The 27567-nt window shown below is 55.4% G+C and overlaps 1 protein-coding gene across 2 annotated transcripts; it reads left to right on the top strand.

The window, feature by feature from the left end:
- The first annotated feature begins 1349 nt into the window (after window positions 1-1349).
- Window positions 1350-27329, top strand: FRMD8 (FERM domain containing 8). Of its 2 annotated transcripts, none has more exons than XM_012665646.1 (11): window positions 1350-1408; window positions 2188-2272; window positions 3788-3955; window positions 7524-7625; window positions 7984-8042; window positions 8159-8325; window positions 11492-11716; window positions 12830-12953; window positions 13805-13948; window positions 20668-20872; window positions 22924-27329. In XM_012665646.1, the coding sequence occupies exons 2-11, from the start codon at window positions 2188-2190 to the stop codon at window positions 23040-23042; spliced, it is 1398 nt and encodes a 465-aa protein (XP_012521100.1). In that variant the 5' UTR covers window positions 1350-1408; the 3' UTR covers window positions 23043-27329. The 2 variants fall into 2 exon arrangements, with proteins under 2 accessions (XP_012521100.1, XP_012521099.1); XM_012665645.1 differs by lacking the exon at window positions 1350-1408 and adding an exon at window positions 1783-1877.
- The last annotated feature ends 238 nt before the right edge of the window (window positions 27330-27567 follow it).

Below are 27567 nucleotides of genomic sequence, written 5' to 3'. Positions count from 1 at the left end.
TCTCCACCCCCTGACCTGGCACAGGCCCTGCACCCAGCAAGCACCCAACAACACTGAACTATGTTCCCACTTCGCTCTGGCTGAGTGAACAGAAGGAACAGAAGGAAGGGCCTGAAGAAAAAAAATTTTTTTTCTGTCTCTTTAAAACTTCCCCTACTCTTTTTGGGAACTGTGGCCTGTCCTGCATCACTGAGGCAGGTTAAGTCCTTTTTTAAAAGAGATAACTTGGCCATCCCAGGCAGCACCTGCCCCCCAGGCGGGTGGCTGGCGGAGGTCACAGGCTTTGTCTTTGGCAGAGATGGGACGATTAGTATAGTTAACCACAGTAGCCTAGAACTGAGGGGCCCTCCCTTTAAAAGCTTTGTATTTCTGCTTATGTCCAGGAAAATTTGGATTTTGAGACGAGAAGGTCTGCTATTGCTCCTCCTTTACTGGCAAAGTAATAAACTTCTCTTTCCTTCCCGTCAAACCACTTGCCCTTGTTCTTCTGATTTGGCCTCCTGGAGAAGTGCTGAGTTTTTGGTAACACAGCTGGTTCTGGGAGGCCACGGAGCCACTGAGTCCTGGTCTGAGGGTCCCAGAGCTGAGAACCGGAGGGAGACACCTGCCCCTGCTGCACACTCTTCTCTGCAGTGCACATCTGCGCCTCCTCCAGCCCTTAGGTCACATCAGCAAGGCAGTTGTAATGGGCTCTGTGGGGCCATGTTGGTCCTGGAGGAGCAGCAAAGAGCTGGTTCCAACACTGAAGATTGGGCTGTGCCAGGAGCCAGAGCTGCTTTCCAATCCCAGGGAATCAGGGTAAGGTGAACCCACTGCCCCCTGTTCCAGACCACCAAGCCCACTGTTGTCACTTGGAACAGTTTCTGGTTCCTCTGGCTCAGGACGGCGCCCCATGGACCTGTTCCACGAGTCAGGTACACACATGCTGACATTGCCAGGACATGTTGGGGATATAGCCCTGGGGATAAATGGTTTCACACCAGTCTCTTCAGGGCCCCAACATCTCTTCCCAGCCTAGGAATACCTCAAGGTCTCCGTGGCTGCGTGTGTAAGATAGCGAGGGCTCATGTGACTGCTCCCTGGAAAAAAAAGTGTGTCTGGCCTGGGTTTCTGACATACACCTATAATTTGAGAGTGAGAAGGGTCCTTGGAAGTCATTGAGTCCAACCTCCTCATTTTACAGATGAGGAAACTGAGGCCCGGAGAGGACGGGACTTGTCCAGGACGAGTCAGGGGCAGGACAGTCTCCCGACCACAGGCCAGCGCCCATCGCCCTTCACGGCCTGGGGGGCGCTCCAGTACAGGCTGCTGCCTGCGTCACCTTTACCCAGGGCCCAGCAGCGCGGTTCCCTGCCACGTCCCAGGAAGCATCTCCGTTTCAAAAGACTGGCCCAAAGTCACACGGCGAGTAAGTGCCAGAGATCGCGCCCCAGCCCCGATTTTCTTGAATCTTCGCCACACCCTGTTACAGGCCAATGATCGGGACCTGTGTGAGGGTAACTTGCCCTGGGCCACTCGGGTTGGTGGCAAGGGTGGTTCGTGACGCGTCCACCCCTAAGGTGTGGCCAGAAACGCGGGGTGCTTGTCTCGGGGCGTCTGGGCATGCGCGGGTCCACGGGGGGGGGTTGTGAGCGCGGGGGCGCCGGCAGGGCGCGTGCGCGGCGGCCCCGGGCTCCGATTGGCTCCCGCGGACCGGGGGCGGGGTCCTGTGTGCCGCGCTTCCTCCGGCTGTGGCTTCCGCATCGCAGCCTCAGCGGCTGGGTTCCTAGCGGCAGCCGGAGCTCCGGCGGTGGCCCGCTCGGCGGCAGGGCTGGAGCCGGAGCTAGGAGCGGGAGTCAGGACAGGAGTCTGGCCTGAGGCGGCTGCGTCCCTGCGAGGTGAGAGCGTGGCGACGCCCTACCCCGGCCCCCGCCCTCGGATGGGGGTGCGCGCCTTGCTCTGCCTGGGCATCCCGGCAAGCGGAGATTCGACCTTTGCTATTGACAGTCGCAGCCCTGACTCCTCCCACCAGCCCTGACCTCGAGTGGGCCGAGGGACACCCCCACCCATGTCTGCACACTCGGTCCCACCAGCCAGCCTTGCAGACCCAGCCCGGGACCCCTTCCCTTACTCATTGAGAATTTGAGGAGACGCTCACCTCCTCATCCCTGGACCCCCAGTAAGTGCTGTTTTTCTTTCCCTTTGCAGATGGACGGGACAGAAGGCAGTGCCGGGCAGCCCGGCCCCGCTGAGCGATCCCACCGAAGCAGCGTGTCCTCCGTGGGAGCCCGAGGTGGGTCCCTGTCCGCATCTCCTCCCCTGCATACCCTCCTGGGACCCCACCCTTGGGGAAGTGGCTCTGGCTTTTTTTCTTTTTCACTAAAGATAATCTTACATATCACTTAAGAAATAAGGTACTTTAAGATATGGAAAACTCACAGAAGTCAGAGCAAGCACCTGAACTCTGTCACTAGCTTAGTGGTCAAGTGACGTCCTCTTCTTGAACCTCACTCTCTCATTTGTAAAATGGGCATGTCTCACGTAGCTGTGAAATTCAACTGAGATCACAGGAATGAAAAGTGACACACTTGCTTTCTTTGTTTCTTTTCTTTCTCACAAACAGCCTTTTGAAAGCAGGGATCATTCTTTGTTTTATGGGGAGGAAATTGGAGCCTTGAGAGGTAAAGTCACAAGCTATTGAAGCCTTCCAGGTGATCACATATGTGACCCTTCAGTGCCTCAGTTCTCCCTGCCTGACAGGTGGAACTGAACCTCAGCCTCCCTGAGATGATGTTCCGGTCTCTCACAGTAGCTGTTAGAGCGCAACAGACAGCGGTTTAAGAAGCAGCTTCACTTGTATTAACAATAAGCTGCGCCCTTCCCTTTCACAGGCTTCACCTGTGAGGCTTCACCTCTTTTGATTTACAGCCGCTCTTTGAGGAGGGCTATTAGCTCTGCTTTGACAGATGAGGCCACTGACACTCAAGCTGACTTGCTGGAGTCAGCCAGCGAGCCCGAGACCAGGCAGGGATTGGAACCCGATTATGTCGGCCTCCGAGCTCAGTGTTCCTTCACCATGCCGGCAGTTCCAGGGATGGGGATTTGAATCTGACTGCTCTTCCAAGACTCTCCCTTTGGCTCTAGGCTCCAAATGGAAGTCCCACAGGTTGTCACAGGGAACACTCAGCTGTATGGGTTGTGCTTCCCTAGCCTGCTTAAGGCTGTCTGAAAGGCCCCAGCATTGACTCCTGAGGCTTGGAGAGTCCTAAGGAAGCTAAGACCTGGAATTTGCGTTAACCTGGGGTAACCTAAGGAATTTTCTGGTCCCATCTGAGCCTGGGCCACAGCCTAGGGCAACAATGGGTCACCAGCTCTCCCCCCTCCCACCCTGACGGACTAACTTCTGTAACCTCAGGTTCAGCCTATCTCTGCTTTAGTTCTCCACCTATGGAATGTTCTCATTCAGGGCAGAAGCACAGCAGAGTCCTTGGGCTGCCATGGGATTTGGGGGCGTGGGCACTGCAGTGGCCAGCCCTAATTTGAACCTTGGGGATTGGGGTGGGGCTAGTCTGTGGGCCAGAGTTGCTGGGTTTCTGGGTGGTTTGAGTGTCTCAGAGTCCTAATACGTACCACTTTTCAACAGAATCCTTTGGGGATGCTGGGGTTCCTGCCTCAGGAGTGTAGCTTTGGTCACCCCCGAGGGCCATAGGGTAAAGGCTCCAGCCCCATTGGGTGGTGGAGGGTGCCTGTTTGCCTGTCTGTGCCTGGACAGTGGGCCTCAGCTGACCCTGCCTGACCTCCATCGCAGCAGCCGATGTGCTGGTGTACCTGGCGGATGACACAGTGGTGCCCCTGGCTGTGGAGAACCTGCCCTCACTGAGTGCCCACGAGCTGCACCGTGCAGTCCGTGAGGTCCTGCGCCTCCCAGACATCGCCCTGGATGCCTTCGCCCTCTGGCTTGTCTCCCCTCTGCTGGGTAAGGCTGGGCAGCGAGACGCCCGGGTTGGAGGATTGGAAAGGCACTGATCAGTGCGGGAGGGAGGGGGCAGCTTCCGGAACCTCTGGCTGCTACACATCAGGGGAAGGTAGGACTTGTCTGTGTCCTGAGAAGACTCCTGGCTCCTCTGCCCCCTGCCACCTTTCTTTCTGCTGGTGGCAGAGGAGCAGCCAGTCTGCCCCTCACCTTAGCATGTTGGAGCCTGGGCATAGGAAGGAGCAGGACCATGGGGGCAGGAGGGAAGGGGCCATGTTCACTGAGCACCGGTCTGTGCCACAACCCTGGCTGGCGCTTCTTGAGCATGATTTTGCTTTATCCTTGGCCCAGGCCCGTCTTGTAGATGAGGAAGTCGAGTCTTAGAGTGGTCAGACTACTGAGTGGTAGGACCAGGATAGAACCTGGGTGGCCTCCAGCAGGCCTCCTTGAACTGTATCCTATTCCCTGGGGACAGGGAGGAGAGGGACACAGCCCAGGAAGCAGCTCCCTCTGAGCTTGAGGCTCTTGCTGAGGGTGGGGAGGGCAGGAAGACTGGACATGTCTCTGCAGGGGGGCTCCAGCCCTGCCTGCTGTCTGGCCCTGTGACCACCCACGTCCTGCCCTTTCAGGCAGAGATTCCAAGGTTGAGTGGGCGTGGGGGCAGTGACTCTCAGACCCTTAAGCCAGGATCCCTGGGTGAATAGGGTCTCTGAGCCTACTGGCTTGGACAGGAAGGGGGACAGGAGAGGATGCCCTATGTTGTCATTTAGGAAAGTAAATTGGTGATTGATGCCAGGGCCAGGCATGTTTTCTGAGCTTAAATATTCTCCTTGTTGTAGAGGAACAGGGTGGGGGACAAACGGGGTGACCAGTTTCATGGAGAGTGAGCAGGACAGCCTGGCCAGCCAAGGGGCCCCCAGTGGTTGTTTCCTCTCCTGAGGCCACTGGGGTCTGCCTGTACCCCAGAGAGGAGATCTCAGCCAGCCCAGTAGGAGAGAAGGAGCCCCAGCACCCCCTGGCCGCCCATCCTCCTCCCCTTACCCCCGCAGTTGGAGCTTCCTGCCCAGCTGCTGCTCGGAGGCCCTTGCGCACCGTCTTCCTGCTGACCCGTCTCCTCTGGCTGCCCCACACGCCGCCAGGCGCCCCTCCTTCACCTCCTGCTGTTGGTCAGGGCTGGCTGGGGGGTTACATGTGGGCGGCCCCTGGCCTGCCTCGGGAGGCTCCCAGTGCAGGGCTGGGGCTGGGCAGCTCACTTCCTCCCACTCCTCCTCATGCATTCCTGCTCCCCCTCGGCAAGAGCAGGAACGGGCTGCCTGTGTGGCCTGAGAGAGGCCAGCACAGTCAGCACCTACCTTGTCCCTGGGCTGGGTTCCGGGAGACTGAAAGGCTGCTTCAGCTTTGACTCGGGCTCCCTAGAACCTTTGGCCTCCCCCCACCCCCAGACCGGGTGATGCAGTGACAGATGCTCTGGGGCTGCGCGCACCCTGCATGACAGGGGGTGCCATCTGCTAGAGCTGCCCTTCATGCCAGCTGTTTTGGAAGGGGTTGGCCTTCTCGGTGCCATTGTCACTCTGCGTGGAACAGGACTCCAGGGACTGTCAGTCTCTTTTGGGTGACAGCCTCCAGGCAGGAAGGCCTGTCTGGTGATTCACAGGACTACTGGGTCAGCATAGTCCTGTTCTAACGACGAGAGTCCTCTGAGCTGCTGGGGCTCAGGGTCAAGGCTGTCCAGGGCTGGGCTGCAGGCAAGAGGAAGGACATCCTTGTCCTGGGTCTCCCTTCCCCCCGGTGTGTCCAGTGGGTCCCAGCTAATCAGTTACCTTGTTCATTCTGCAAGGATATGGAAAGCCTCCCTCATGCCGGGCAATGTTCCTGATGCTGGGGGTATAGCTGTCACTGTTCCTGTATGGGCGTAGTTTCCCACCTGCAAAGTAGGTGATCTCTGTGTCCTCCAGCCCTGCGGGTCTCCAGGTGGAGCTAGCATGGGCCAAGGGGCTGAGGGGCTGAGCGGGCGGGGTTGAGGGAGCCCTTTCTGTAGGGGAGAGGAAGGCGGCTGTTGGGGGCAAATGGCACATTTCCCTGGGTTGGTGGTGACAGATGAGTGGGGCCACAGACCTAGGTTGGAAATGAGGGCTGTGGAGCCTCTGGAAAATCTGGATTAGAAACAGTGGGACAAGAAAAAGAAAAAAAAAAAGAAAGAAACAGCAGGGCAAGAAAGGGCTGAAGAAGCTGGAAGCGGGGGTTGCGTAGAACAGGCTGTGGCTGCTGTTTGGGGTTAAGATCAGGGTCCAGATGGAAGAAGGTCTGGATGGTCCAAAGAACAGAGATGGCCCTTGTCATCAGGCTGGCAGGACAAGGCACTCAGGACTGGGGGGCAGGGCGGAGGGGTGAGTGGGGAGATGCAGGTCAGAGGGGGCTCGGAGGCAGGGTGGAAGTACAAAACGGCGGGTGTTTTGCCGCCCCCTTCCCCGCCAAACCCAGATATCCCCATTCATCTCACCCCTCTCAGAGGCTGCACGGCAGGCAGCCGCTGTCAGTTGGTGGGTGCTGGTGCACGAGCTAAAACCACTTTATCCTTCCTGGCCTGAGGTGTTGCGTCCTGAATCCAGAGCAGTGGCGGTGTCAGGCCACAGCCTGAGTTCCAGGGGCTGCAGCAGTGAGCTCAGTCATTCTGCCAATCCGTGGTGAGGCCCGCTACGTGCCAGGGGTACAGCAGGCCTGCCGTGTGGCACTCATAGGCTAGTGTGGTGGAGGCAGCAAGAGGGGTGCCGGGGTGATAAATGCTACGGAGGCAAGTGGATGACAGTGCAATCCATGTGACAGAAAGTTTTGAGGAGGAGCTGCCTGAGTTAGGGATCCAGGGAAGGTGACGCTTGAGCTAAGACCTGAACCAGCAGCCATGTGAGGATCTGGGGCAAGGGTGACCCAAGGCAGGAGGAACAAGCACAAAGGCCCCGAGGCACACATAAGCTGGAAATATGCAAGCAATTTAAGAAGGCCAGTGTGGCAGGAGCAGAGTAGGACAGGAAGCAGAGAAGAAAGTGAGGTGGGAGGGCCAGGTGGGAGCGGGAACTTGCAGGACAGAGGGTCAGCTGGAGCTCCCGGGGAGATGCTGGGATGGGGACTGACAAGGGGGAGGCCCAGGCTCTGCCAGAGGCAGGGGAGGGTAGCTTCAGGTTCTGCTACCTAATGGCAGCGTGGGTCCCTCCGTACCAACCACCTAGCACCTTCCATCAGCCACAGCCTCTCAGCCCGGCTTGCCCTGAGGGCTGTAGTGAACAGTCAGAGCTGGCTGTGCCTGGTGCCAGACTCTCTCACTTGCTATGTGACTTTGGACAAGCAACTCAACCTGTCTCAACCTCATTTTCTTCATGGGTGAATGGGGCTTAGGGTTATTGCAAGGTAAGTGTGTGTAAATCACTTGCAATAGTTTTGGGTGCTTAGTACCTGCTCAGTTACTATTGGCTGTGACTGTCGTTGTTGCTGTTGTTAGTGGGCAGTGGTTGGGGTGGGTGGGCAAATGCTGGACCTGTCAGAGGTTGCGTGGGCCACTTCCCCTCTCGTCCTGCAGAGGTGCAGCTGAAGCCCAAGCACCTGCCCTACAAGCTGGGCCGCCAGTGGCCGGAGCTGCTGCTGCGCTTCACTGACGCGCCGGATGACGATGTGGCCGTGGGTCAGTGCTGCTGCCTGCCCGTCCCTGCCTCGGGCCCACCTGAGTCTGGAGTGCTGCCTCCCAGCCCAGCCAGGCTGCCACTGGCAGGTGGCACTGCCCTGGCTGAGGGGCAGGGCCTGCATCTCCCCCAGGTTCCCTCAGCCAACCCCGGCAAGGGAGGAACAGGTCCCTGAGCCCCAGGGAGGTGGGTGGGGAGGGCAGCGAGCACACTGAGACTCTCTGGATGGCCCTTGAGTTTTCACTCATGGTGGGTGAGGCAAGAATGGGGTCCAGGCCCGTCAGGGGAGAGGGCAGGGCTGGGCCGAGCGGGGTGGCCAGGCAGTGACCCCCACCTCTGTCCCCCCACCTCTGTCCCCAGATGAGCCTTCCCTGCAGTTCCGAAGGAACGTGTTCTTCCCAAAGCGGCGGGAGCTCCAGGTGAGGCAGCACCCAGGTCTGGCCCATGTGCCCACCCTCCTGTCCCTAGACCCCTGAACATTCATGCCTGACCCTCGCCCAGCTGAGCAGCCTCTCCCTGCTGCACCGGCCCACAGATCCAGGATGAGGAGGTCCTGCGGCTGCTCTATGAGGAAGCCAAGGGCAACGTGCTGGCCGCACGGTACCCATGTGACGTGGAAGACTGCGAGGCGCTGGGCGCCCTCGTGTGCCGCGTGCAGCTTGGGCCATACCAGCCCGGCCAGCCTGCAGCCTGCACCCTGAGGTGAGCAGCCGTGTGACCTGAGGCAGGGGCACGGGGTGGGGGGAGGGTGCCCCCAGAATCCTACTTACAATGGATCTTAGGTCTGCAAGGTGGGGAGACAGTCCTGGAGTCAGGAGGCCTCGGTCCACACACACTCACTGGGTGGCCTTGGGGTAGTCACTCCACCTCTCTGAGCCTCCTCTTCCTCGTCTGCTCTGGGCAGTGGGAGACTCGGGTGAAGTGACGTCTGTGAGAGGAGTCCATAGCCCAAGGGGCCCCAGATGTGAGTGAGGGTGGAGCCCAACCTGCAGCTTGTTCTTTTGGAGTCACAGCCAGGCACCAAACAAAACTGGCCTCTAGTCACCAGTGACAGTCCAGCTTAGTTCCGAACTGCAGGGATGGGGCCGGTCCCCAGATGCTCGGCATGCCTGCTCTCTGCTTCCCACCCTCTCTCAAGAAGCCGTGTTCTCTGCTGTGTGAACTAGCAGGGCCTCGGGGGGCAGGAGGATTGAGCCTGCCCTGGCTGCAGACCAGGCCGGTTTCTGACCCCACGGAGGACGATCCTGAGGTTTAGAAATAATTCTAAACATAAACGTGCAGCCCAGCCTGTTCCTAGCCAGGGCTCCTCCACCCCGCGACCCTGCAATGTGTGGATGAGTCAGGAGAGAGCCGTGCCGAGTCAGGGACCCTGTGCTGGGGGACTGACAGCTGGAGCCCAGCAGGGACACCCTGGGCTCAGAGCCCAGCCTGAGGGCTCCCAGCAGAGTGGGCTCAAGGTTACTGGCCCCCACGGTGTGTGTTTGTTCCTCTTGCAAGTGACAAAACCAGCTCAAACTGTTTGGATGAAGGGTACTTTGTCACCTGGTGTAACAGACAGGTCCAGGGTGGTAAAGTGCCCCTGTCTGAGCCCAATGCTGGGGTCTGGCTGGGCCCCAGGCCCCTGTTCTCAGCTGTGTCTTCTGGGTAGCAGTGGCATGTTGGGGAGGAGGGGCCCCAACATGTCCCTTACATGACCAGACTTGCTCTGATGACCAAGGCTTGGTTCCAGCCCCACCCAAAGGAAATGCCGTCAGTGGCCAGGCCAGTGATGGGCTGCAGCCCAGCCCCTCCTCTGGGTCTCACCATGAACCTGCACTGACCCGTGGTCCGAGAGTGGGGAAGGTTGGCTTTCCATGTGACAAGTGGGAGCTGTTGCTGGAAGAAGGGGCGGGAGGTGGACAGACAATAGAAATGCCCACAGCAGCCCTAAGATGGGTGGGCATCCCCCTGGAGCCCCTCTTCTTCACCTGGGCCCTGCTGCCGGACCAGCCCCCCTTGCCTAGTACCCTATGGGGTTTGGTGCGCTGGAAGCCCAGCAGGGACCCCTCCCCTCTTCCGCGAAAACAGCGATTGCAGTGAGACTTGCCCAGTGTTCACCTTGTGTCGGGCACACACTAGCAGCCTTCTGTGCAGGTTGGACCAGTGTCCTTGTGTTACACATGGGACGCTGAGCCCCAGAAGCCTCAAGACTGTGGTTTACGGGAACGCTGGGCTGGGCCCGCGCGATCTCTGGCTGCCTGAGGCGGGAGCCTCTGCAGCTGCGCCGTGTGCGGAGGACGCTTTCTTTCCAGACCTGTGCTGATTACGGGTTTGCACGTCTTATCTGACAGAACAAAGTGTTGCGAGTGTCGGGCCATTTGCACCAGTTTTGGGTTGTAAAAGTTCCACCAGGTCAGAAATCCCAGCCATCCCAATGCAGACCCAGGTGTTGCTCAGGAACCTCCTGCCGTGGGCTGGTTGTGGGCAGGGGCTGCCTTCAGCTCTTGTCTCGGCCTCCTGACCTTCCCTTCAGCCTCTCCCCCTGCCAGGAAGCTGCAGTCCTGGGCCTGTCGCCGGGGCCTTCCTTCCACTCCCTTGGCCATCCTGAGCACCCGTGTGCCCCTCGAACGACGGGTTGGGGGGCCTCCTCCACAATGCCTGGACACACCTGATGTGTGTCCTTCCCTCCTGGGGGTGAAGATGGCTTGGTGACTCCCTGTGTCTGTCCTTTCTGCCACCTCAGAGGTGTTCCTGTGAGTTTCCTGGGTGGGCACATGGTGGCTGGCAGGGAGGAAGGCAGGGCCAGGCCCCTTGGTACTGAGGGGATGCAGTGCAGAGGCCATCGGCTGAGGTGGGAGTGGAGGGAAACGCAGGAGGCAGGGCCGAGTGCCGGCGCCTGGAGCAGCAGGACAGAGTGCATGGCTTTAGATGGTGACCCTGGGCTGGGCAGGCAGAAGGACAGCCCCAGTGGGCTTCATTGGGCTCCCACCCCAGTCCTAGGCCTGCGCTTGAAGAGCCTTGTCATGTTTTAGGGTTGAGGGAACTCTACCTGGACAGGTGGGGGCGTTACCATCCCTGCTCTGCAGAGGATGCAGGCACTGGACCAAGGGCACCTCTGGCCAGTCATATGGCTGGTTGGGGCAGAGGCAGAGTCTGGCCCTGGCCTGCCCTTCGGAGAGGGGCCAAGATCTGAACCCACTTGTGTGTGTGTGTGTGTGTGTGTGTGTGTGTGTGTGTTTAATTTCAGGGTATTATGAGGGTACAAACATTTTGGTTACATTTTATGTCTTTGCCTCACCCAAGTGAGGGTTAGAGGCATGCCCTTCCCCTCTACAATGTTCACCGTGTCCTTTAGTTGTGAGTTTACCTCCCCTCCCCCCTCCCCCCAATCCCTGGAGACTATTACTACCATGTGAGCACCACAGTGTTAATCAGTTAGTGCCAATTTGATGGCGAGTACAAGTGGAGCCCATTCTTCCGATCTTGTGATACCTCACTTCAGATAATGTGAACCCACCTGTGTCTTGTGCCCAGACACCCTCCCCCCGCCCCCCGCCCCCCGACAAGGCCCCTTACCCAGTCTCTGGCTTAGAAGTAGCTTGTGTGTCCCCTTCCTCCAGGCAGCCATGCTCCCTGCCCCCGCTGTCTTCCTCTGCGGGAGAGCTGCCCACCCCAGCTCAAGAGTGCTCCCTGAACACGGCTGGGCTAGCCCACCAGATGGAGGCAGTGGGGGTCTCTCTGGTGGTTGGTGGTCAGTGTCCAGGGTGGGGGAGGGCACTAATGTGCTCTCATGCTCCGTGGGTCCCCAAGCCAGGCCCCTCTCCTCCCCTCCCCTGTGAGTGTGCAACCTCCAGCTGGGCCACCAGCACCCACCTTCCTTCCTCTGCAGGGAGAAGCTGGACTCCTTCCTCCCTGCCCACCTCTGCAAGCGGGGCCAGGGGCTCTTTGCTGCCTTCCGAGGCCGTGGGGCCAAGGCTGGGCCAGGCGAGCAGGGCCTGCTGAACGCCTACCGCCAGGTGAAGGAAACAGTTGGCAGTGACGGCGGGTGCGAGGCCACCCTGGGCACACACTACCGTGCCTACCTCCTCAAGTGCCACGAGCTGCCCTTCTACGGGTGAGCAGCCACAGCCTTGGGGTCCCCTCTGCCCACTGCCCTGCAGCCCAGCAGCTGTCCTGCCTTTGTTAGCTCAGCGCCAGCAAGCGCATCTCTGCTCCAGCTGAGCTCTGTCCTCCCGCTGAAGCTGTGTCTCGACACCAGCACCTTAGGCCCCACTGGTCCCCTGCTGGACACCTGTCCTTCCCTCCCCCCATCATCGGCCAGGGCACCGGGGACGGATTCTTTCCTTCCACCTGCCACAGTCACTTGGTCACTGGCCTGGCCAACCTTCCCTTCAGTTCAGCCAGCCCTCTCTCGCATGGTCAGCGTCTAGCAGATAGCTCTCCACACCTACTGTGTGCTGGGCAGTCTCTGGGCACTGGAGGTCCCTTGGTGAGCCAAAGACACCGTGCCCCTACCTGGTTAAGCTGCCGTTCTCGTGGAGAGAGACGAGAACATGGAGGTAGAGGACAGCCTACAGGCAGGTGGCAGCGGCTATCAGCTTAGCCTGGGGGATAGAAGTCTTCTAGAAGGGGGGCTGGAGTGGGACCACCCACAGGATGGCCATGCTCGTCTCAGCCCCGTTCCTCCGCGTGGAGAGCGGGATGTAACTCGGCTCTGGCATGGCCGGGGGGAGGGTGCGTTGTAGGGAGGGGAGGACGTGGGCCCTCTAGGTTGGTGCCCCAAGGCCACTGCCCCTCCTTTTCTCAGTTTTGAGCACTGACCACCCTCCCACCCCCACCTGCAGCCATCCGCTGCTCCCTGGCAGGTCCCTGCGGTGGCTGAAGAGTCTTTGCCCCGACAGTGGGCAGTGGGGCCCTCCTGCCCTGACGTGGCCAGCCCTTCCACAGCACAAGTGCCCAAGCAAACCTGACTCGCCCTGCCCCGCTTGGGGACCACGCTCTTCCCTGTGTGTGCAGCACCCACCTTCTCTGCGCCATCTGGCCCTTCTGCCCGTCCACCCACCGCCCCATGAAGCTCCTCTCACGGCCCTTGGTTTCTCCCTCCCCGGGGCCGGTTGCTGTTTAGTCTTCAGTCGCCCACACAGCTTAAGCTGCTCAGGGGCCCAGAGCAGGCCTCTCCTTGCATTTTCTGCTGGAGCAGGAAGGCTGACGCCAGGCCCCTCCTCAGGTGTGCCTTCTTCCATGGCGAGGTTGACAAGCCGGCCCAGGGCTTTTTGCACCGAGGTGGGCGCAAGCCAGTGGCTGTGGCCATCAGTCTGGAGGGCGTGCATGTCATCGACAGCAGGGAGAAGGTACCTCCTCCAGGGTGGAGACAAGGGGTTGGGAGTCCTCACCTAGGCCTTCCTGGTTCCCCTGGGCCTGTGGGTGGCCTGGGTGGGGGTAGGGTGGGGGGACTGTTGGGGAGGGACTCTGCCTTGCTCAGATACCCTCGGGGCTCCTGCTGTCCTCCTGAGGGCATCCCTGGGTCTGCCCTGGATCAGCGTTCTAGGCCAGTGTGCCAGGCTGCAGGGTGGCCAGGGTGGAGGACGCCGCAGCTGGCATTTCTGCCTGGCGAACAGCTTGGTTTTCCAGAAAGACCCCACAACTGGCAGCCGTCCTGGGCTGACCAAGTCCTCTTCTCCCTGCATTCGGCGGCTGGCCCTGGGTAGAAGGTTGTGTCGACAGCCAACCCTGTGGGGCAGCTTCCCCGCACCTAGGCAGCAGTCCCCTCCTAAGCCAGGAGTTTTAGCGGACTTCTGGTTGTCCCTGGAGAGGGACTCCAGGTCCTCCCGGGCAGCTGTGCCTTGCAAGCCAGTTCAACTCAGCCTTCTGCCTAGATGCTACCCAGCCAACCTCATGGCAGAGACTTCCCTGCCCCACCTGCCTCTTCCCCCGAGTGACTCCCCAGCTGGCAGGGGCTCAGCCCACGGTGGGAAGTGTAGGATAGGAGTTCTCAGCCTCCCTGGACCACAGTCCCTGGGAGGATCTGATGAAAGCCGGGGCTCCTCTCCTTAGAGAAGCACATGAACCAGCATAGACTTGGTCTTGGAGAGGCAAACACCCTGGCCAGGTGTCCCCTCCTGGTGGAGCCCAAATGGGATGGGATGGGGAGCAGGCCTCTGTCCCAGGGTCCAAGCCTTGCTCTGCATCTCCCGCTGGCCAGCACGTCCTGCTGGGCCTGCGCTTCCAGGAGCTGTCGTGGGACCACACCTCCCCTGAGGAGGAGGAGCCCGTCCTGTGGCTGGAATTCGATGGGGACAGTGAGGGCATGCCAGTCAACAAGCTCCTCAAGATCTACTCCAAGCAGGTAGCGTGGGCGTGGCCTGCCCCAGGGCAGGGGAGGCTGGGCCCAGGTGCCCAGGGGGCCCAGACCCTTGGAGGCTCCAGGCTGCCTGGGAAGGAGGTAAGAGCGTGGGAGGGGCACAGGGCGCCTGACTTCTGCTGACCTGGAGCCGCCCTGGTGAGTTTGGGAGGCCTGGTCTGTAGATCCCGTGCCAGGTGGCAGTAGCTGCGGGGTTGGGGGGGAAGCAGCTTGCCCAGCACTGTGACCTGCTTGCACCCTCCCCTCCAGCCCTAGAGGCCCCTTGAGGCCGGTGCTGTTGTGGTTCTCACTCACAAGAGGAACAGGTGAAGGGTCAGGGCCCCTCAGTGCTTTTGTCTGACTTTCCCATTCATTCCAGCACCGGATCTTCCACCAGCCTTGTTCCCTGCCCTTGCTCTGGTCACATCAGAGCTGTTCTCTTCTCTGGCACATAGACACGCTCCTGGGACTCCGGTGCCCAAACACACCCATCCCCCCGCCCGCCAGCCCCACAGCTTCTGGGTCTCTAGACCCTTCATTGCCCATTGCTCCTGGCTCCCTTTCGGTGCCTGCCACCCTCACCCCTGCGCTCCCCACACGGCTCCAAGCTGAAGCTTTGCCGCACCCAGAGGGGTCTCTCTCCCTCCCCTCCGCATCTCAGCTTGACCACGCTCCCTGGAAATGCCTGTCCCTCTCCTGGAAATGTCTATCCTGCCTCTCCTTTTCTCTCCTGGCCCCTGTGGCTCCCACCTTGTTGATTGTCTCCCCACTCTCTCTCCTGGCCCTCCACCCTCCTCCCCTCCTCTCCGTTTGCTCAGTCCATGAGCTCTTCCCTCTCATGGGCTTTGAACTTTTATGCTCATGAGTTCACATCACTCGTCTAGACCTCTTTTTGTTAAGTAAATGTGTTATTGAACTGCAAAATACATACAAAAAGTACCCAGATCCTAAGTGTATAGCTCAAACAAATGTATGTAACACCTTCCAGATTTAGAAATGGAACACACCCCAGGAGACCCCCAGAGCCTCTCCCAGTCACTGCTTCCCACTGGGGGACCTACTGTCCTGTTGTCTGTCACCCTAGAGTTGTCCTGCGCATTTTGACCCTCATAGAAGTGGATTCCTACAGCATGTACTCTTTCTGTGCGTGTGTTTGTGAGATTCACCCTGTTGCAGGTAGTAGCAGTTTGTTCTTTCACGTTGCTGTGGTGTTCCAGTGTATGAATTTGCCGGTACAGTCGTGTGTCACTGAACGACAGGAATACATTCCGAGGAATACGTCATTAGGAGATTTCACTGTGCAGACATCACTGAGTGTACTTGCACAAGCCCCGGTGGTACAGCCCACACACACCTAGGCTGTCTGGTGTCGCCTGCTGTTCCCGGGCTACAAGCCTGTACAGCATGTCACTGTGCTCAATACTGGAGGCAATTCTAACACAGTGGGAAGTATTTGTGCATCTAAACACAAAAAGGTACAGTAAAAATATAGTGTAAAAGATAAAAAACGGTACACCCGTATAGGGCACTTCTTGGAGCTTATGGGACCGGAGGTTGCTCTGGGTGAGTGGTGAGTGAATGCGAAGGCCTCGGACGTCACTGCACACTGCCGTAGACGGTGTGAGCACTGTGTGCTTAGGCTGCACTAAATTCATACAAAAATATTTTTCGTTCTTCAATAATAAGTTAACCTTAGCTTACTATAACTTTTTTTAAATCCCCAAACTATAATGCTTCATTACTATAACTTTTTTACTTTATAAACTATTTAATTTTTTTTAACTTTTTGACTCTTGCAATAACACTTAAAACATATACACATTGCATAGCTGTACTTTCTTTATGTCTTTATAATAGTTTTCAATTGAAACTTTTTTTTTTCCTTTTTTAATTTTTTTTTTTACCCAAAAAGGCCAGGCACGGTGCACACCTGTAATCGCAGCACTTTGGGAGGCTGAGGTGGGAGGATCGCTTGAGCCCAGGAGCTTAGGATCCTCCTGGGCAACATAGACCCCGTCTCCACAAAACATAAACAATTAACCAGGTGCGGTGGCACGTGCCTGTAGTCCCAGCTACTCGGGAGGCTTAAGTGGGAGGATCACTTGAGCCCAGGAATTTGAGATTGCAGTGAACTATAATCCTGCCACCGTACTCTAGCCTGGGCGATAGAGTAAGACTCTGTCTCTAATAGAACAAAAACAAAGCAAAAAACTAATAAACAAACACACATTAGTCTAGGCCTACACAGGGTCAGATCATCAATATCACTGTCTTCTATCTCCACATCTTGTCCCACTGGAAGGTCTTCAAGGGCAATAACACCACGAAGCTGTCATCTCCTATGGTAACAATGCCTTCTTCTGGAATAACCTCCTGAAGGACCTGCCTGAGCTAACTTTTATAGATATAGATAACTTTTCTATATAGATAACTTTTTCTTCTGTAAGTAGAAGGAGTGCACTCTCAAATAATGATAAAAAGTATAGTATGGTAAATATATAAACCACTAACATAGCTGTTTATTATCATTATCAAGTATTATTTACTATACATAATTGTATGTGCTACACTTTTACATGGTGGGTAGCACAGTAGGTTTGTGTATATCAGCATCACCACAAACACTTGAGTAATGCGTTGTGTTACGATGGCAGCGACACTAGGTGACAGGAATTTTCAGCTCCATTATATAATCTCATGGGACCACAATCATATATGTGGTCCGTTGTTGGCCGAAACATGTGGCACGTAATTGTATTTATTTTTCCATTCTATTGCTGATGGACAGTTGGGTTTCCAGGGTGGAGCTATTGCAAACAGTGTTGCTGTGGTCACTGTGGTGCATATCTTTTGTGCACTAGATGGGAATACGCCTGGGAGAGGAATTGCTGGGTCAGACGGTAGCATGTGTTCAGCTTTAGATTCTGCCAGTTTTCCAAAGAGGCTGTAGTAGTCTGTACTCGCCAGCAGCATGTCACCCCATGTCTTCCCCAACGTTCAGTATGGTCAGACTTTTAATTTTAGCCATTCTGTTGGGTGAATAGTCCTTATGGGTTTTTTTCTTTTTATTTTTTAATCAACTTTATCGAGGTATAATTTACAATAAAATGCACTCATTTTAAGGATGAGTTTTGACAACTTTATACACCCTTGTAACTGCCACCACGGCCCATATATCAGCTTGTTTGCTATCCAGGTATCTTCCTTGGTGAAATGTCTACTGAAATCTTATGCCCTTTTTTTATTGGCATTATTTCAGTCACCCCAGAAACTTCCTTACAGTTTTAATTTGCTTTTTCCTCCTGGCTAATAAGGTTGAGCTCCTTTTCAGGTCTTTATTCACCATTTGGATAGCTTCGTTGGTGAAGTACCTGTTAAAATTTTTTGCCAGTTTGGTTTTTTTTTTCTTTTTTGTTTTTGAGACAGAGTCTTACTCTGGCACACCAGGTAGGGTGCCATGGCATCATCATAGCTCACTGCAACCTCAAACTCCTGGGCTCAAGCAATCCTCCTGCCTCAGCCTCCTGAGTAGCTGGGACTAGCCTCGCACTACTAAGTCTGGCTAATTTTTCCTATTTTTAGTAGAGATGGGGGTCTCACTCTTGCTCATGCTGGTCTTGAACTCCTGAACTCAAGTGACCCTTCCTTCTCAGCCTCCCAGAGTGCTAGGATTATAGGTGTGAACCACTGCAGCTGGCCAAGTTTTGGGTTTTTATGAATAGAACTGCTCTAAACATTTGTGTCCAGGTTTTTATGTGGAAATAGGTCTTCATTTCCTTTGTATAAAAACCTAGGAGTGATACTGCTGGATTGCATAGTAAATGTATGACTTTTTTAGAAACTGCGAAACTGTTTCCAAAGTGACTATACTATATTACATTCCTACCAGTATGAGAGTTCCAGTTGCTCTACATCCCTGCCAGCACTTGGTATTGTCAGTTTTTGTCTGTCACTCTAGTAAGGTATAGTCGTGATATGTCATTGTGGTTTTAATTAGCATTTTCCTAATGACTAATGTTCATCATGTTTTCATGTGCTTATTAATTGCTATCCATAGATCTTTAGTGTAGTGTCTTTTCAAATCATTTGTCCATTTTTTAAATTGGGTTGTTTGTTTTCTTTGTGAGAGATCGTTATATATTCTGTATACCAGTCCTTTATCAGATACATGTTTCACACATGTTTTCCTTCAGTCTGTAACTTGACTTCATGGTCTTAACATTGTCTTTTTTTTTTTTTTTTTTTTTTTGAGACAGAGTCTCACTCTGTTGCCCAGGCTAGAGTGCCGTGTTGTCAGCCTAGCTCACAGCAACCTCAGACTCCTGAGTTCAAGCGATCCTCCTGCCTCAGCCTCCAGAGTAGCTGGGACTACAGGCGTGTGCCACTATGCCCGGCTAATTTTTTTCTATTTTTAGTTGTTTGGCCAATTTATTTCTATTTTTAATAGAGACGGGGGTCTCACTCTTGCTCAGGCTGGACTCGAACTCCTGACCTCTAGCAATCCACCCGCCTCAGCCTCCCAGAGTGCTAGGATTACAGGCATAAGCCACCGCGCCCGGCCTTAACATTGTCTTTTGAAGAGATGTCTTTAACTTTGATAAAATCCATTTTATCAATTTTTTCTTTGTGCTTTCTGTTTCCTAAGAAATTGTTGCCTAACCTAAGATCAAGTCTATGATCCATCTCAAGTTAATATTTTATCTAAAATGTGATATATAGGTCAAGATTCATTTTTGTACTTACAGATACCCAGTTGTTCCAGTGTCTTTTATTGAAAAGACATATGCTTGCATCTTTGTTGAAAATCAGTTGGCCATGTATGCGTGGGTCTATTTCTGGATTCTCAGTTCTAAGCTATTGATCTATGTGTTTGTCTTTCACTAATAATCACACTATTTTTTTTTTTTTTTGAGACAGAGTCTCTCCCTGTTGCCCTGGCTAGAGTGCCACGGCGTCAGTCAGCCTAGCTCACAGCAACGTCAAACTCGTGGGCTCAAGAGACCCTCCTGCCTCAGCCTCCTGAGTGGCTGGGACTACAGGCGTACCACCACATCTGGCTAATTATTTCTATTTTTAGTTGTCTGGCTAATTTCTTTCTGTTTTTAGTAGAGACAGGGTCTCACTCTTGCTGAGGCTGGTCTCGAACTCTTGAGTTCAAGAGATCCTCCCACCTTAGCCTCCCAGAGTGCTAGGATTACAGGTGTGAGCCACTGCGCCTGGCCCACGCTATGTATTGATTACTAAACCTTTATAGTAAGTTTTGAAGTGGTGCGATTCCCAGAACTTTGTTCTTTTTCAAAATTGTTTCACCTATTCCAGTTCCTTTGCATTTCCAGATACATTTTAAAATCAGCTTGTTGATTTCTAACCCCCCCTCCAGCAAAACAAAATCCTGCCTAGGATCTTTATTAAGATTACATGGGTTACTTTGTAGAGAATTAACCCCTCAAGTCTTGTGATCCATTTATTTCTATATCTCCATTTACTTGTCTTTGATTTCTTTCATTAACATTTATAGTTTTCAGGATACAAATGTTGTACATCTTTTGTTAGATTTCTCCTTATTTCATTTTTTGGTGCTACTATAAATGGAACTACTTTTAACTTCAATTTCCAATAGTTCATTGCATTATATAGAAGTGCAATTGATTTTGTCATCCACATATCCTGCAACCTTGCTGAACTCCCTCGATAGTTTGGGAAGTTTTTCTGCAGATCCTTTGGGACTTCCCACGTAGACAGTTTTGTGGTCTGTGAACAGAGACAGTCGTGTCTCTTGCTTCCAATCTGTGCGCCTCTTGCTTGTCTTATCTGTGAACCCCCTTGGTGAAAGAAGGAGGTGCCACCTGGCCCCTGCCCTTCCTTCTGGGCCGGGCAGGGTTGCCCACCCTCCTGCCCTCCCCAGGAGCTGTGGTTCGCTGTAGAAGAGCAGGAGCTGGGCCAGTTTACCCGGGGCCACCCCTGGCATCTGACCCGGCCCCAGCAGTTGGGAGCACAGGTGGGCCTTCCTGCTGCATCTCAGGCCAGCAAGTGGGAGGCGCTCAGTAAATACTTGTTTCCTGACCAAGGGCCCTACTCTTGGACACCTTCTGTCTGTGACTCCCTCAGAGCCCTGAGGTCCCTGCCATGTGGTGCCCAGCTGTGCCCACTGACATCGGCCACTTCACCTTTCTGTCAGCATGCGTTGCATTTCCTATCTGTTGAGAAGGTGTCCCTTTTGAAGCATGTGCTCAGAGGGAGCCGCCCAGTCCCCCTGTGACATCACCATCCCCTTCCACGGAACCTACCAGTTCCTACAGGTTCTTCTCTCAGCCAGCACATGCGCCGTTCTTCAGCCCCCAACAGCCCACCCCGGCCCTGCTTCCTTCCCCTACCTCCCTCACCTGCTCCGGCCAAGGGGTGTCAGCCTTCCCGGGCTGTGCCTTCTGACTAGAATGTTCTTTCCTTCCCACCCCACCTCCCAGACCTGGGGATCCCTCCTCATCTATCAGGACTCACCTCTGAAGTCACCCCAAGTGGGATGCCTCCCCTGCCCCCCCAGTCCACAGAGCACCTGCCGCACCCCTCCCTCTCTCCTGCCGGGGTGGTGTGTGTTCCCAATCCTGCCTCCCCCCACACTGGGCAGGGCCTGTGCATCTGATTTCTCCGCTCGGCAGTGGACACAGAAGGCTGGGCCTGGCCGCCACTCGCCCTGCGGCCCTCACACTGGCCCCCCTTCCCCCCAGGCTGAACTGATGAGCGGCCTCATTGAGTACTGCATAGAGCTGAACCAGGCTGTGGAGCCTGCCGCCCCCCAGGAGAGCGTGCCCTGCCCCCCAGCAGCTCCCACCTCCTCGCCGCCCCCCACCCAGCGCCCCAAGCTTCGGAGGCAGGGCAGTGTGGTGTGCAGCCGCATCCAGCACCTCTCCACCATCGACTACGTGGAAGACGGTGAGCCACCCCGTGTGTACGTGCACACATGCACCCACACACACACACACACACTCTTGCATGGGGAGCTCCAAGGCAGGGAGTTGCAGAGCGATTCCAGACACGGGGTAAGTTGGCCTCTACCCAGCAGGACCTGGCTGAGAGCAGGGAGCTCAGGGTCTTGGCCAGAAGAGCCTTTTTCTGTCCCTTCTCACTGCTGCATCCACAGAGGGGTCACTGCAGCACCGTCGAGAATGTGAAAAACTGGACACTACCCAGTATCTGTTATTAAAGGTGTGGATAAGTCACCGCTGGGACCACATCCTGGAGAGTCCAGTGCGGTACCCTAAATGCAGTGTGGCATCTTGCATTGCATCCTGGAACAGAGGACATTTGTGAAAAAACTGGTGAAACCCAAAAGTCTGTAGTTAATAATATCCTACCAACATTCATTTCTTAGCTTTGACATGGTAACAGCAGACAGTAACGGTAGGAGGAGCCAGGTGAGGGAGTGCAGGTGTATCATCTTTATAGCTTGTCTGTAAATCTAGAATTATTCCAAAATAAAAAGGTTTTTTTACTGTAGTAATAAAGATCTACGTTTAAACAGCGAGATGTTCACAAAGCGATACTGAGCAGAAATAAGACAGCATGCCTACATCCACCTGCGTAAGGAGGGAGAGACCCCAGCATGGCAGTCCCTGTGACTTTTACTTTTTTCTCTGTACTTCTTTGTAGCATTTACATGTTTTACAACAAGCATCTCATTTCTGTAGTCTCTTACAATTTTTAAAATAATTTTTATAATCAGAAAAAGCATTTTCTGTGATGTAACTTTGACCACTGTGTGGCATTCCTTGGCATGGCTGCGGCACTGTCACTTTCACAGTCCTCTGTGGACATTACAGTTATTTCGTTTTCAGCTGTTATAAACCATATACGTGTAGCTAAACCTTACTTGGAATCTGAACTGTTTACTCAGGATGAGTTCCCGGAAGCAAACTCCTGGGTCTAAGGGTCCACCGGCCACCTTCCAGAGAGGTTGTGCCTGGTTGTCCCCTCTCAGCAGAGAAGGCGGCATCTGCCTTCTGCCCCCTCCCCTGCCACGGTGTGCCGGCTCTGAGGGAGAGAGCATGTCTGGGTGGCGTTTGACACCTAGTGGAGCTGAACCGTCGTTATGTGCTTGATCGTATGTGTATTTCCTTCATGAATTACTGTTCACTTCTTTTGCCCATTTTTCCTCTGTTACTTGATTTTTTAAAATTAGCATCTTATAGTAATAGGGTAGGTACTTTTTTTCCTTTTTTACAGTTAATGACCTGATATTGGTATGTTATTATTAACTAAAAGTCCACACTTTATTCAGATTTCCTCAGTGTTTCCCTAACGTCCTTCTGTCCCAGAGTCCTGTCCAGGACACCACATTACATGTGGTTGTCCTGTCTCCTTAGGGTCTTCCTGGCTGTGACAGTTTGTCAGACTTCCCTGGTTTTTGATGGCCCTGACAGATGTCAGCAGTGCTGGCCGAGTGTGTCATAGGACGCCCCTCTGCAGGGCTTTGCCTGCTGTTTCCCGTGGTTGCGCTGGGGGTGCGGGCCTGGGGCGGTGACGTGCCACGTGCATCACATCACAGCAAAGGGGCGCGTCCGTGTGGTTTATCATTGTCGGCGCTGACCTTGCTCACTGGCTGGACATTTTTAACTTGTAAGATTTCTTTTTATCTTACTAAGGCTCCCCTTCAGTCAGCTGTAGATGTTGCAGGTGTTTTGTTTCTTTGCTCTGTTCTTGAACAAGTTTCAGCAAGAGCTCCTCAGACACCACGGCTGGCCCAGCGTCAAGTGCAGACCTCCGCTCTGACTTGGGAGGTCGGCCACACGCCCGCCCAGCCCGTCACTAGCGGTAGAGCTGGGGGTGGGGGACTGAGGCTCAGAAAGATGGACGGCAGGTGTAGGGGGAGCTCAGTGTGAACAGGCCCTGGAAGGAGCCGTCCCGGAGCCAGAACCTAGCTGCCTGGGCCCGGGCCCCTCACTGGGGATGGCGCCTCTCAGTGTGTTCCTCCTCCTCCCTTCCAGGCAAGGGGATCAAGCGCGTGAAGCCAAAGCGCACCACATCCTTCTTCAGCCGGCAGCTGTCCATGGGCCAGGGAAGCTACACCGTGGTGCAGCCCACCGACAGCCTGGAGCAGGGCTGAGAGTGGCAGTGCCAGGCAGGAGGGCACGTGGGGCCCCTGGACCTGGCCCAGCACTGTCCTCCCCTAAAGGTTGTGCACAGCGGGGAGGGCTGCCTCAGCACTCAGGCTCTGCAGGTATTTCAGACCATGGAGAAGTGACTTCTGTGCCTGGGACCATACCTGGGCCTCCGAGGGTCCCGCCTGCATCCTGCTCTCCCTTCCCCTGGACTCTGGGCCCAGCTGCTCTCTCAGGACCATCCGGTCAGGCCCCTGTCGCCTCCTCCCACCCAGAGACACGCCTTTGTGCCCATCTCAAGATGGACGGTGTCCCTGCTCTGAAGTGCCTGTTGGCTGCTCTGATGGCAGGTGAGGGTTCTGTCTTGGGACCTCAGGCCCAGTGTGTGCCTTTGGTCTTTCCCCCTCAGACTCTGGGCAAAAAGACTCCCCGCCTGCCTTCTGCTGGCGTGCCACCCCCGCTGCCAGGGTGGGCGGCTGATCTGAGGAGGGCAGGAGAGGGCCTCCCTGGGTTGAACCATGGCAGAAACAAAGTGAGGGTCCCACCCTTTGTACCTCCCTGGCTGAATTCATTCTGGAAGGAGCCAGACAGGGCCCGAGCTGGGGGGACCCTGTGCCCCTCACTCTGGTCTCAAGCATGAGACACTCTGACCAGAAGGAAGGTGCCTTTTGTTAGCCTTTGGTGACATTGCTGTACTGGGAGGTGGCTGTCCTGTGGACCAACAGGCCCACAAGACCCATGTTTCTGTGAAAAGCTCCCCAAAACCCCCTTGGTGCTCCCCTGGGCCCAAGGGCTCCCCTCAGCAGACCCACGGAACCTGCCCTTTGCTCCCAGTGTCCTGAGTCTTCAGGGTTTAGTTTTGGTCTTTGTTCATCCGCTTTGGTTCCATGAAGTCTGTGAACTTTGAGGCAACTCAAGGAAACACCGTCATTTGCCTCGGAGCCGCTGGCTCTCTCTGAAGAGAGGGCACTGTGGGTTTCCCTGGGGGCCAGACTGTGAAGGCCCCAGCGACGCCAGTCTCTTCTTTCTTGAGGACGTTGGGAAACGTGGCTTGAATGTGGGTGCTTGGCTTCACTTCCCCCAGCTTTGCCCTCCTGGCAGCAGCAGCTCTGTCTCTTCCAAGATGAGCCCCCTCCCCCCAAGAGGAGGGCGTTCCCAGCCCTTGGGCCCCTCCATGGAGAGCAGATGGGTCTCATGGTTGCTTCCTGGGACTACCCACGGGAAAGAGGCAGACCAGCTCAGCACAGGGCTTTGCCTTGTGTTCCCTTCCCGGTGGGAGACCACAGAGAGGAGACATGAGCCTCTGGTGCTCCAGATCTAAGGGCCTGTTCACCTCCTCCCTTTGGTAACTTTGAACACTCCGGTTTTGAGGTGGGCTTGCCTTCCAGCAGCAGGGACTTTGTTATTTGTCATAATAAATAGACTGGGAGGTGTCCCCAGCCTTCTGGAATGTCCCGGCTGCAGGGTGGTGTCAGCTGCCACATCTCCTGGAGCTGCTGACCTCACTGGGCTGCCCAGCCCTTCTGCTTGGCTCCGGCTGTCTGGCTGTCTCGGTCCCTCTGAGTGCTGTGACTCCAGGTGAATCCTTATCTGACGGGCAGGCCAGGGTGTGTGGGGTGTGTGTCTGCACACGCCAGTTAAGTGTTCTTCCTCCTCAGCCTGTCTCTCTTATTTTGTAAGCATCCATTGTGCCTTAACCTTTCTGCCTGCCCTTTAGGACAAAGCAGTATTTTACTAAATGCCCTTTGAATGTTCTCATTCTTTTGTATCATGTGACTTCCTAATAATAAAATCAGTTGCTAGCAAACTGTGGGGTGGTTTATGATATGAAGTAATGAGGGTGTGTTGATAACAGCCCAGGAGTTGATGACAGGCTGCATATTTGGTTTTTATTAAACGTGGATCGAGGTATAGCCCTCAGGGCCGGCCAGGCTGGGTGCTGGTGGAGAACTCGGGGAAGCTTCTAATCTGGTGATTTGTCTGGGACTCCCAGGCTCGGGTGGTCCAGGAGGGCTCTGGGGTTCCCGTGGGAGCCAAGGGGGTAACTCAGATTCTCATGCCCTCCCTTGGGGCACCTCATGCCCCAGGCCTGGCGGGAGGCAGTTTGTTTCCCACAGGTCCTATTGTTAGCACCCAGCTTGGAGGGAAGGGACAGCACCAGACCTGCCCTGGCGTACTGGGCCCCAGGAAGCCGCCGCAGCAGCAGCAGTGACTGACACCGGGCTTTGGCCCTGCAGTGTGAGCACCGCCCAGGGCTTGGGGTTCACACTGTGAGTGTTTCCAGAGATGGAAGGATCAAGCCATGTCCCTGTGGCATCGTGGTCCTGGGACCAGGGCCTGCCTCCTCGGGTGTCCATGGCAATGAGTGGTACCTTGTCCCCGCTGTGGTCCTCTCCCTGGCTGGGGCAGCATGATGCCATGGCCATGGACACTTACACAAGGCACTGACTTGTGCCTCTCTGTTTGTTGACCTTTCAGAAGGGAGTAATGACAGTGGGCACCTAGTAGTTGTTGGGCAGCTTCAGTGTCTGGCATAGACTAGGCACTTCCAGGTGTTGGCTCTTTTCCTCATCTCGAAGTACTGTGTCTGGACAGCAGGTGGGAGCCCAGGGGCCACATGAGTGGCCAGGGCCTGCCAGCAGCACAGACACCCGCCCTCCTATGTCAGTTCCCTGGCTCTGCTGTGACACAGGACCATGGCCTTAGTGGTTAGAACAACATACATTCGTTGCCTCACGGTTCTGCAGGTCAGAAGTCTGACATGGGTCTCAGTGGCCCAGAATCAAGGTGTCTGTGGGCGGCATTCCTTCCTGAGGCCCAAGGGGAGAGCCGGTCCCTTGCCTCTTCTAGCTGCTAGAGGCCACCGCATTCCTTGGCTCACTTCAGAGCAAGAGAGGGCCATGGAGTCCTCAGGTCACACTCCAACCTCCCATCGTCACATCTCTGACTCTTCTGTGCCCTCTTCCCCTTTGAGGGACCTTCACGATTACACCAGGATAACCACGACGATCTCCATGTGAAAAGGCAGCTGATGAGCAGCCTTCATGCCTGTGGCATGTTCCCAGGCTCTGGGGTTAACGATGTGGACTTCTTGGGGGTTGTCCTGCCTACCACACCACCCCTTCTGCCTCTGCCCTCCCTGCGTGGGGCTCCAGGCCAGTGATGCCTGGACACTGTCCTCCTGGCTGCTGTCCTCCTTGGTCGCTCTGTGTCTCTGACCAGGAGTCGTGCTCCCTGGCCGGGCACCTGTCTCTGCAAAGGCTCAGGCTCCGAGGCTGACTCGAGGACCCTTCCCAGCCATGGAGGAGCTTCTGCTGCAGGCCAGCCCCTTCTGCAGCTTGCCCTGCCCGGGAGGCGGCCCCCAAGACCACTGCCCAGTTTCCGCTTCTAGCTGTCTAGTCATTTCAGGGCCTAAGTTCAGGACGTGTCTCCCCACCACACGTGGGCACACCATGTCAGTCATCAGCAGGTCCCCATAGAAGGGCCTGGTGCTCTCTGCGCCCACGCAACAGGCATAAAGTGAGGGCACTGTGCCCCACACCCCGGTTCTCCCGAGCCCAGTTCAGCCTTCACCGCTCAGTGCATGTGCTCCAGGTAAAGTGGCCCCTGGAAGCTGCCCATGTGGCCCAGAGAGATACCTGACAGATGGAGCTGGGAGAGGCTGGGTGCGTAGGGGAGGCCTCCCAGGATTCTGAGGGCCTGGAGCCCAGGATCCCAATTCCAGGCACCCTTGAGATGGCCAAACAGGGGACTGGGGGAGCCAGATCCCGGTGGAGAGCCCAGCTCTGTGTGGCTGGTCCCCTCCAGGTCCGCTCGCAGGTGACCTCCTGGTCTGATACCCTCTGCCCCTTTCTTCCACACTTGCATGCTGCCTGCATTATGGGGTGTCTTCTCACTGCCTCCCCCATGGCACCCCTCATTCAGTGCCCCGGTTTGCTTGTCCCTGTAAGGCCACCATGGTCAGAAACAACTGGCTGGAAGGTGAGGGCAGGTGAGAGCAGCACGGTCAACGGCAGCCCCTCCCTGACCCACCAGGAGGCTGACTCAAGTGGAACGAATGAAGTCAAGCTTCAGCCCCTCCCCTTGCCAGGACCCCCTTCCAAAGCCTTGCGAGGGCCCAGCAACGTATTTGGTGGTTTTGTAAAATTTGCAAAACATAGGGTTTTAAAAATTATTTTTTCTTAAAGAGGGCCCCTAAAAATAGGTTTCAGGCCCCAGAAGTCCTAGATTGGCCTCTGCGTACCACACATCCTGTAGTGAGCTGAGATGCTTTGAAGGGTTAATGAATAAAAAGGTATAATGCAATTATAGTTGCTAGGGAACTTTAATCAACGCTATTTGCTTCTGTACAAAGCTTGCGGTTAGCAATTGTTAAAATTCAGGGCCTGATTGCCCTACGCGAAGTATGTCAAGGGTTCAACTTATGATCAATATATAACTGGAAGAATGTTCTGTGTTTAATCTATAACTTAGATTGTGCTTTACTTCAAAGATTGTAATCTGTCTTTAGGCACCAGAGATCTGTGAGAA

This window comes from Propithecus coquereli, unplaced genomic scaffold, assembly GCF_000956105.1.
Source record: "Propithecus coquereli isolate 6110/MARCELLA unplaced genomic scaffold, Pcoq_1.0 Scaffold120, whole genome shotgun sequence".
Taxonomy (NCBI): Eukaryota; Metazoa; Chordata; class Mammalia; order Primates; family Indriidae; genus Propithecus; species Propithecus coquereli.
This window is presented reverse-complemented; position numbering and strand designations above follow the sequence as displayed.

Coding starts and splice junctions, on each gene's coding strand:
- FRMD8 (XM_012665646.1), top strand. CDS start 2,188: ATGGACGGGACAGAAGGCAGTGCCGGGCAGCCCGGCCCCGCTGAGCGA. Junction 2,273..3,787: donor GTCCTCCGTGGGAGCCCGAG/GTGGGTCCCTGT, acceptor CCTCCATCGCAG/CAGCCGATGTGCTGGTGTAC. Junction 8,043..8,158: donor CAAAGCGGCGGGAGCTCCAG/GTGAGGCAGCAC, acceptor ACCGGCCCACAG/ATCCAGGATGAGGAGGTCCT.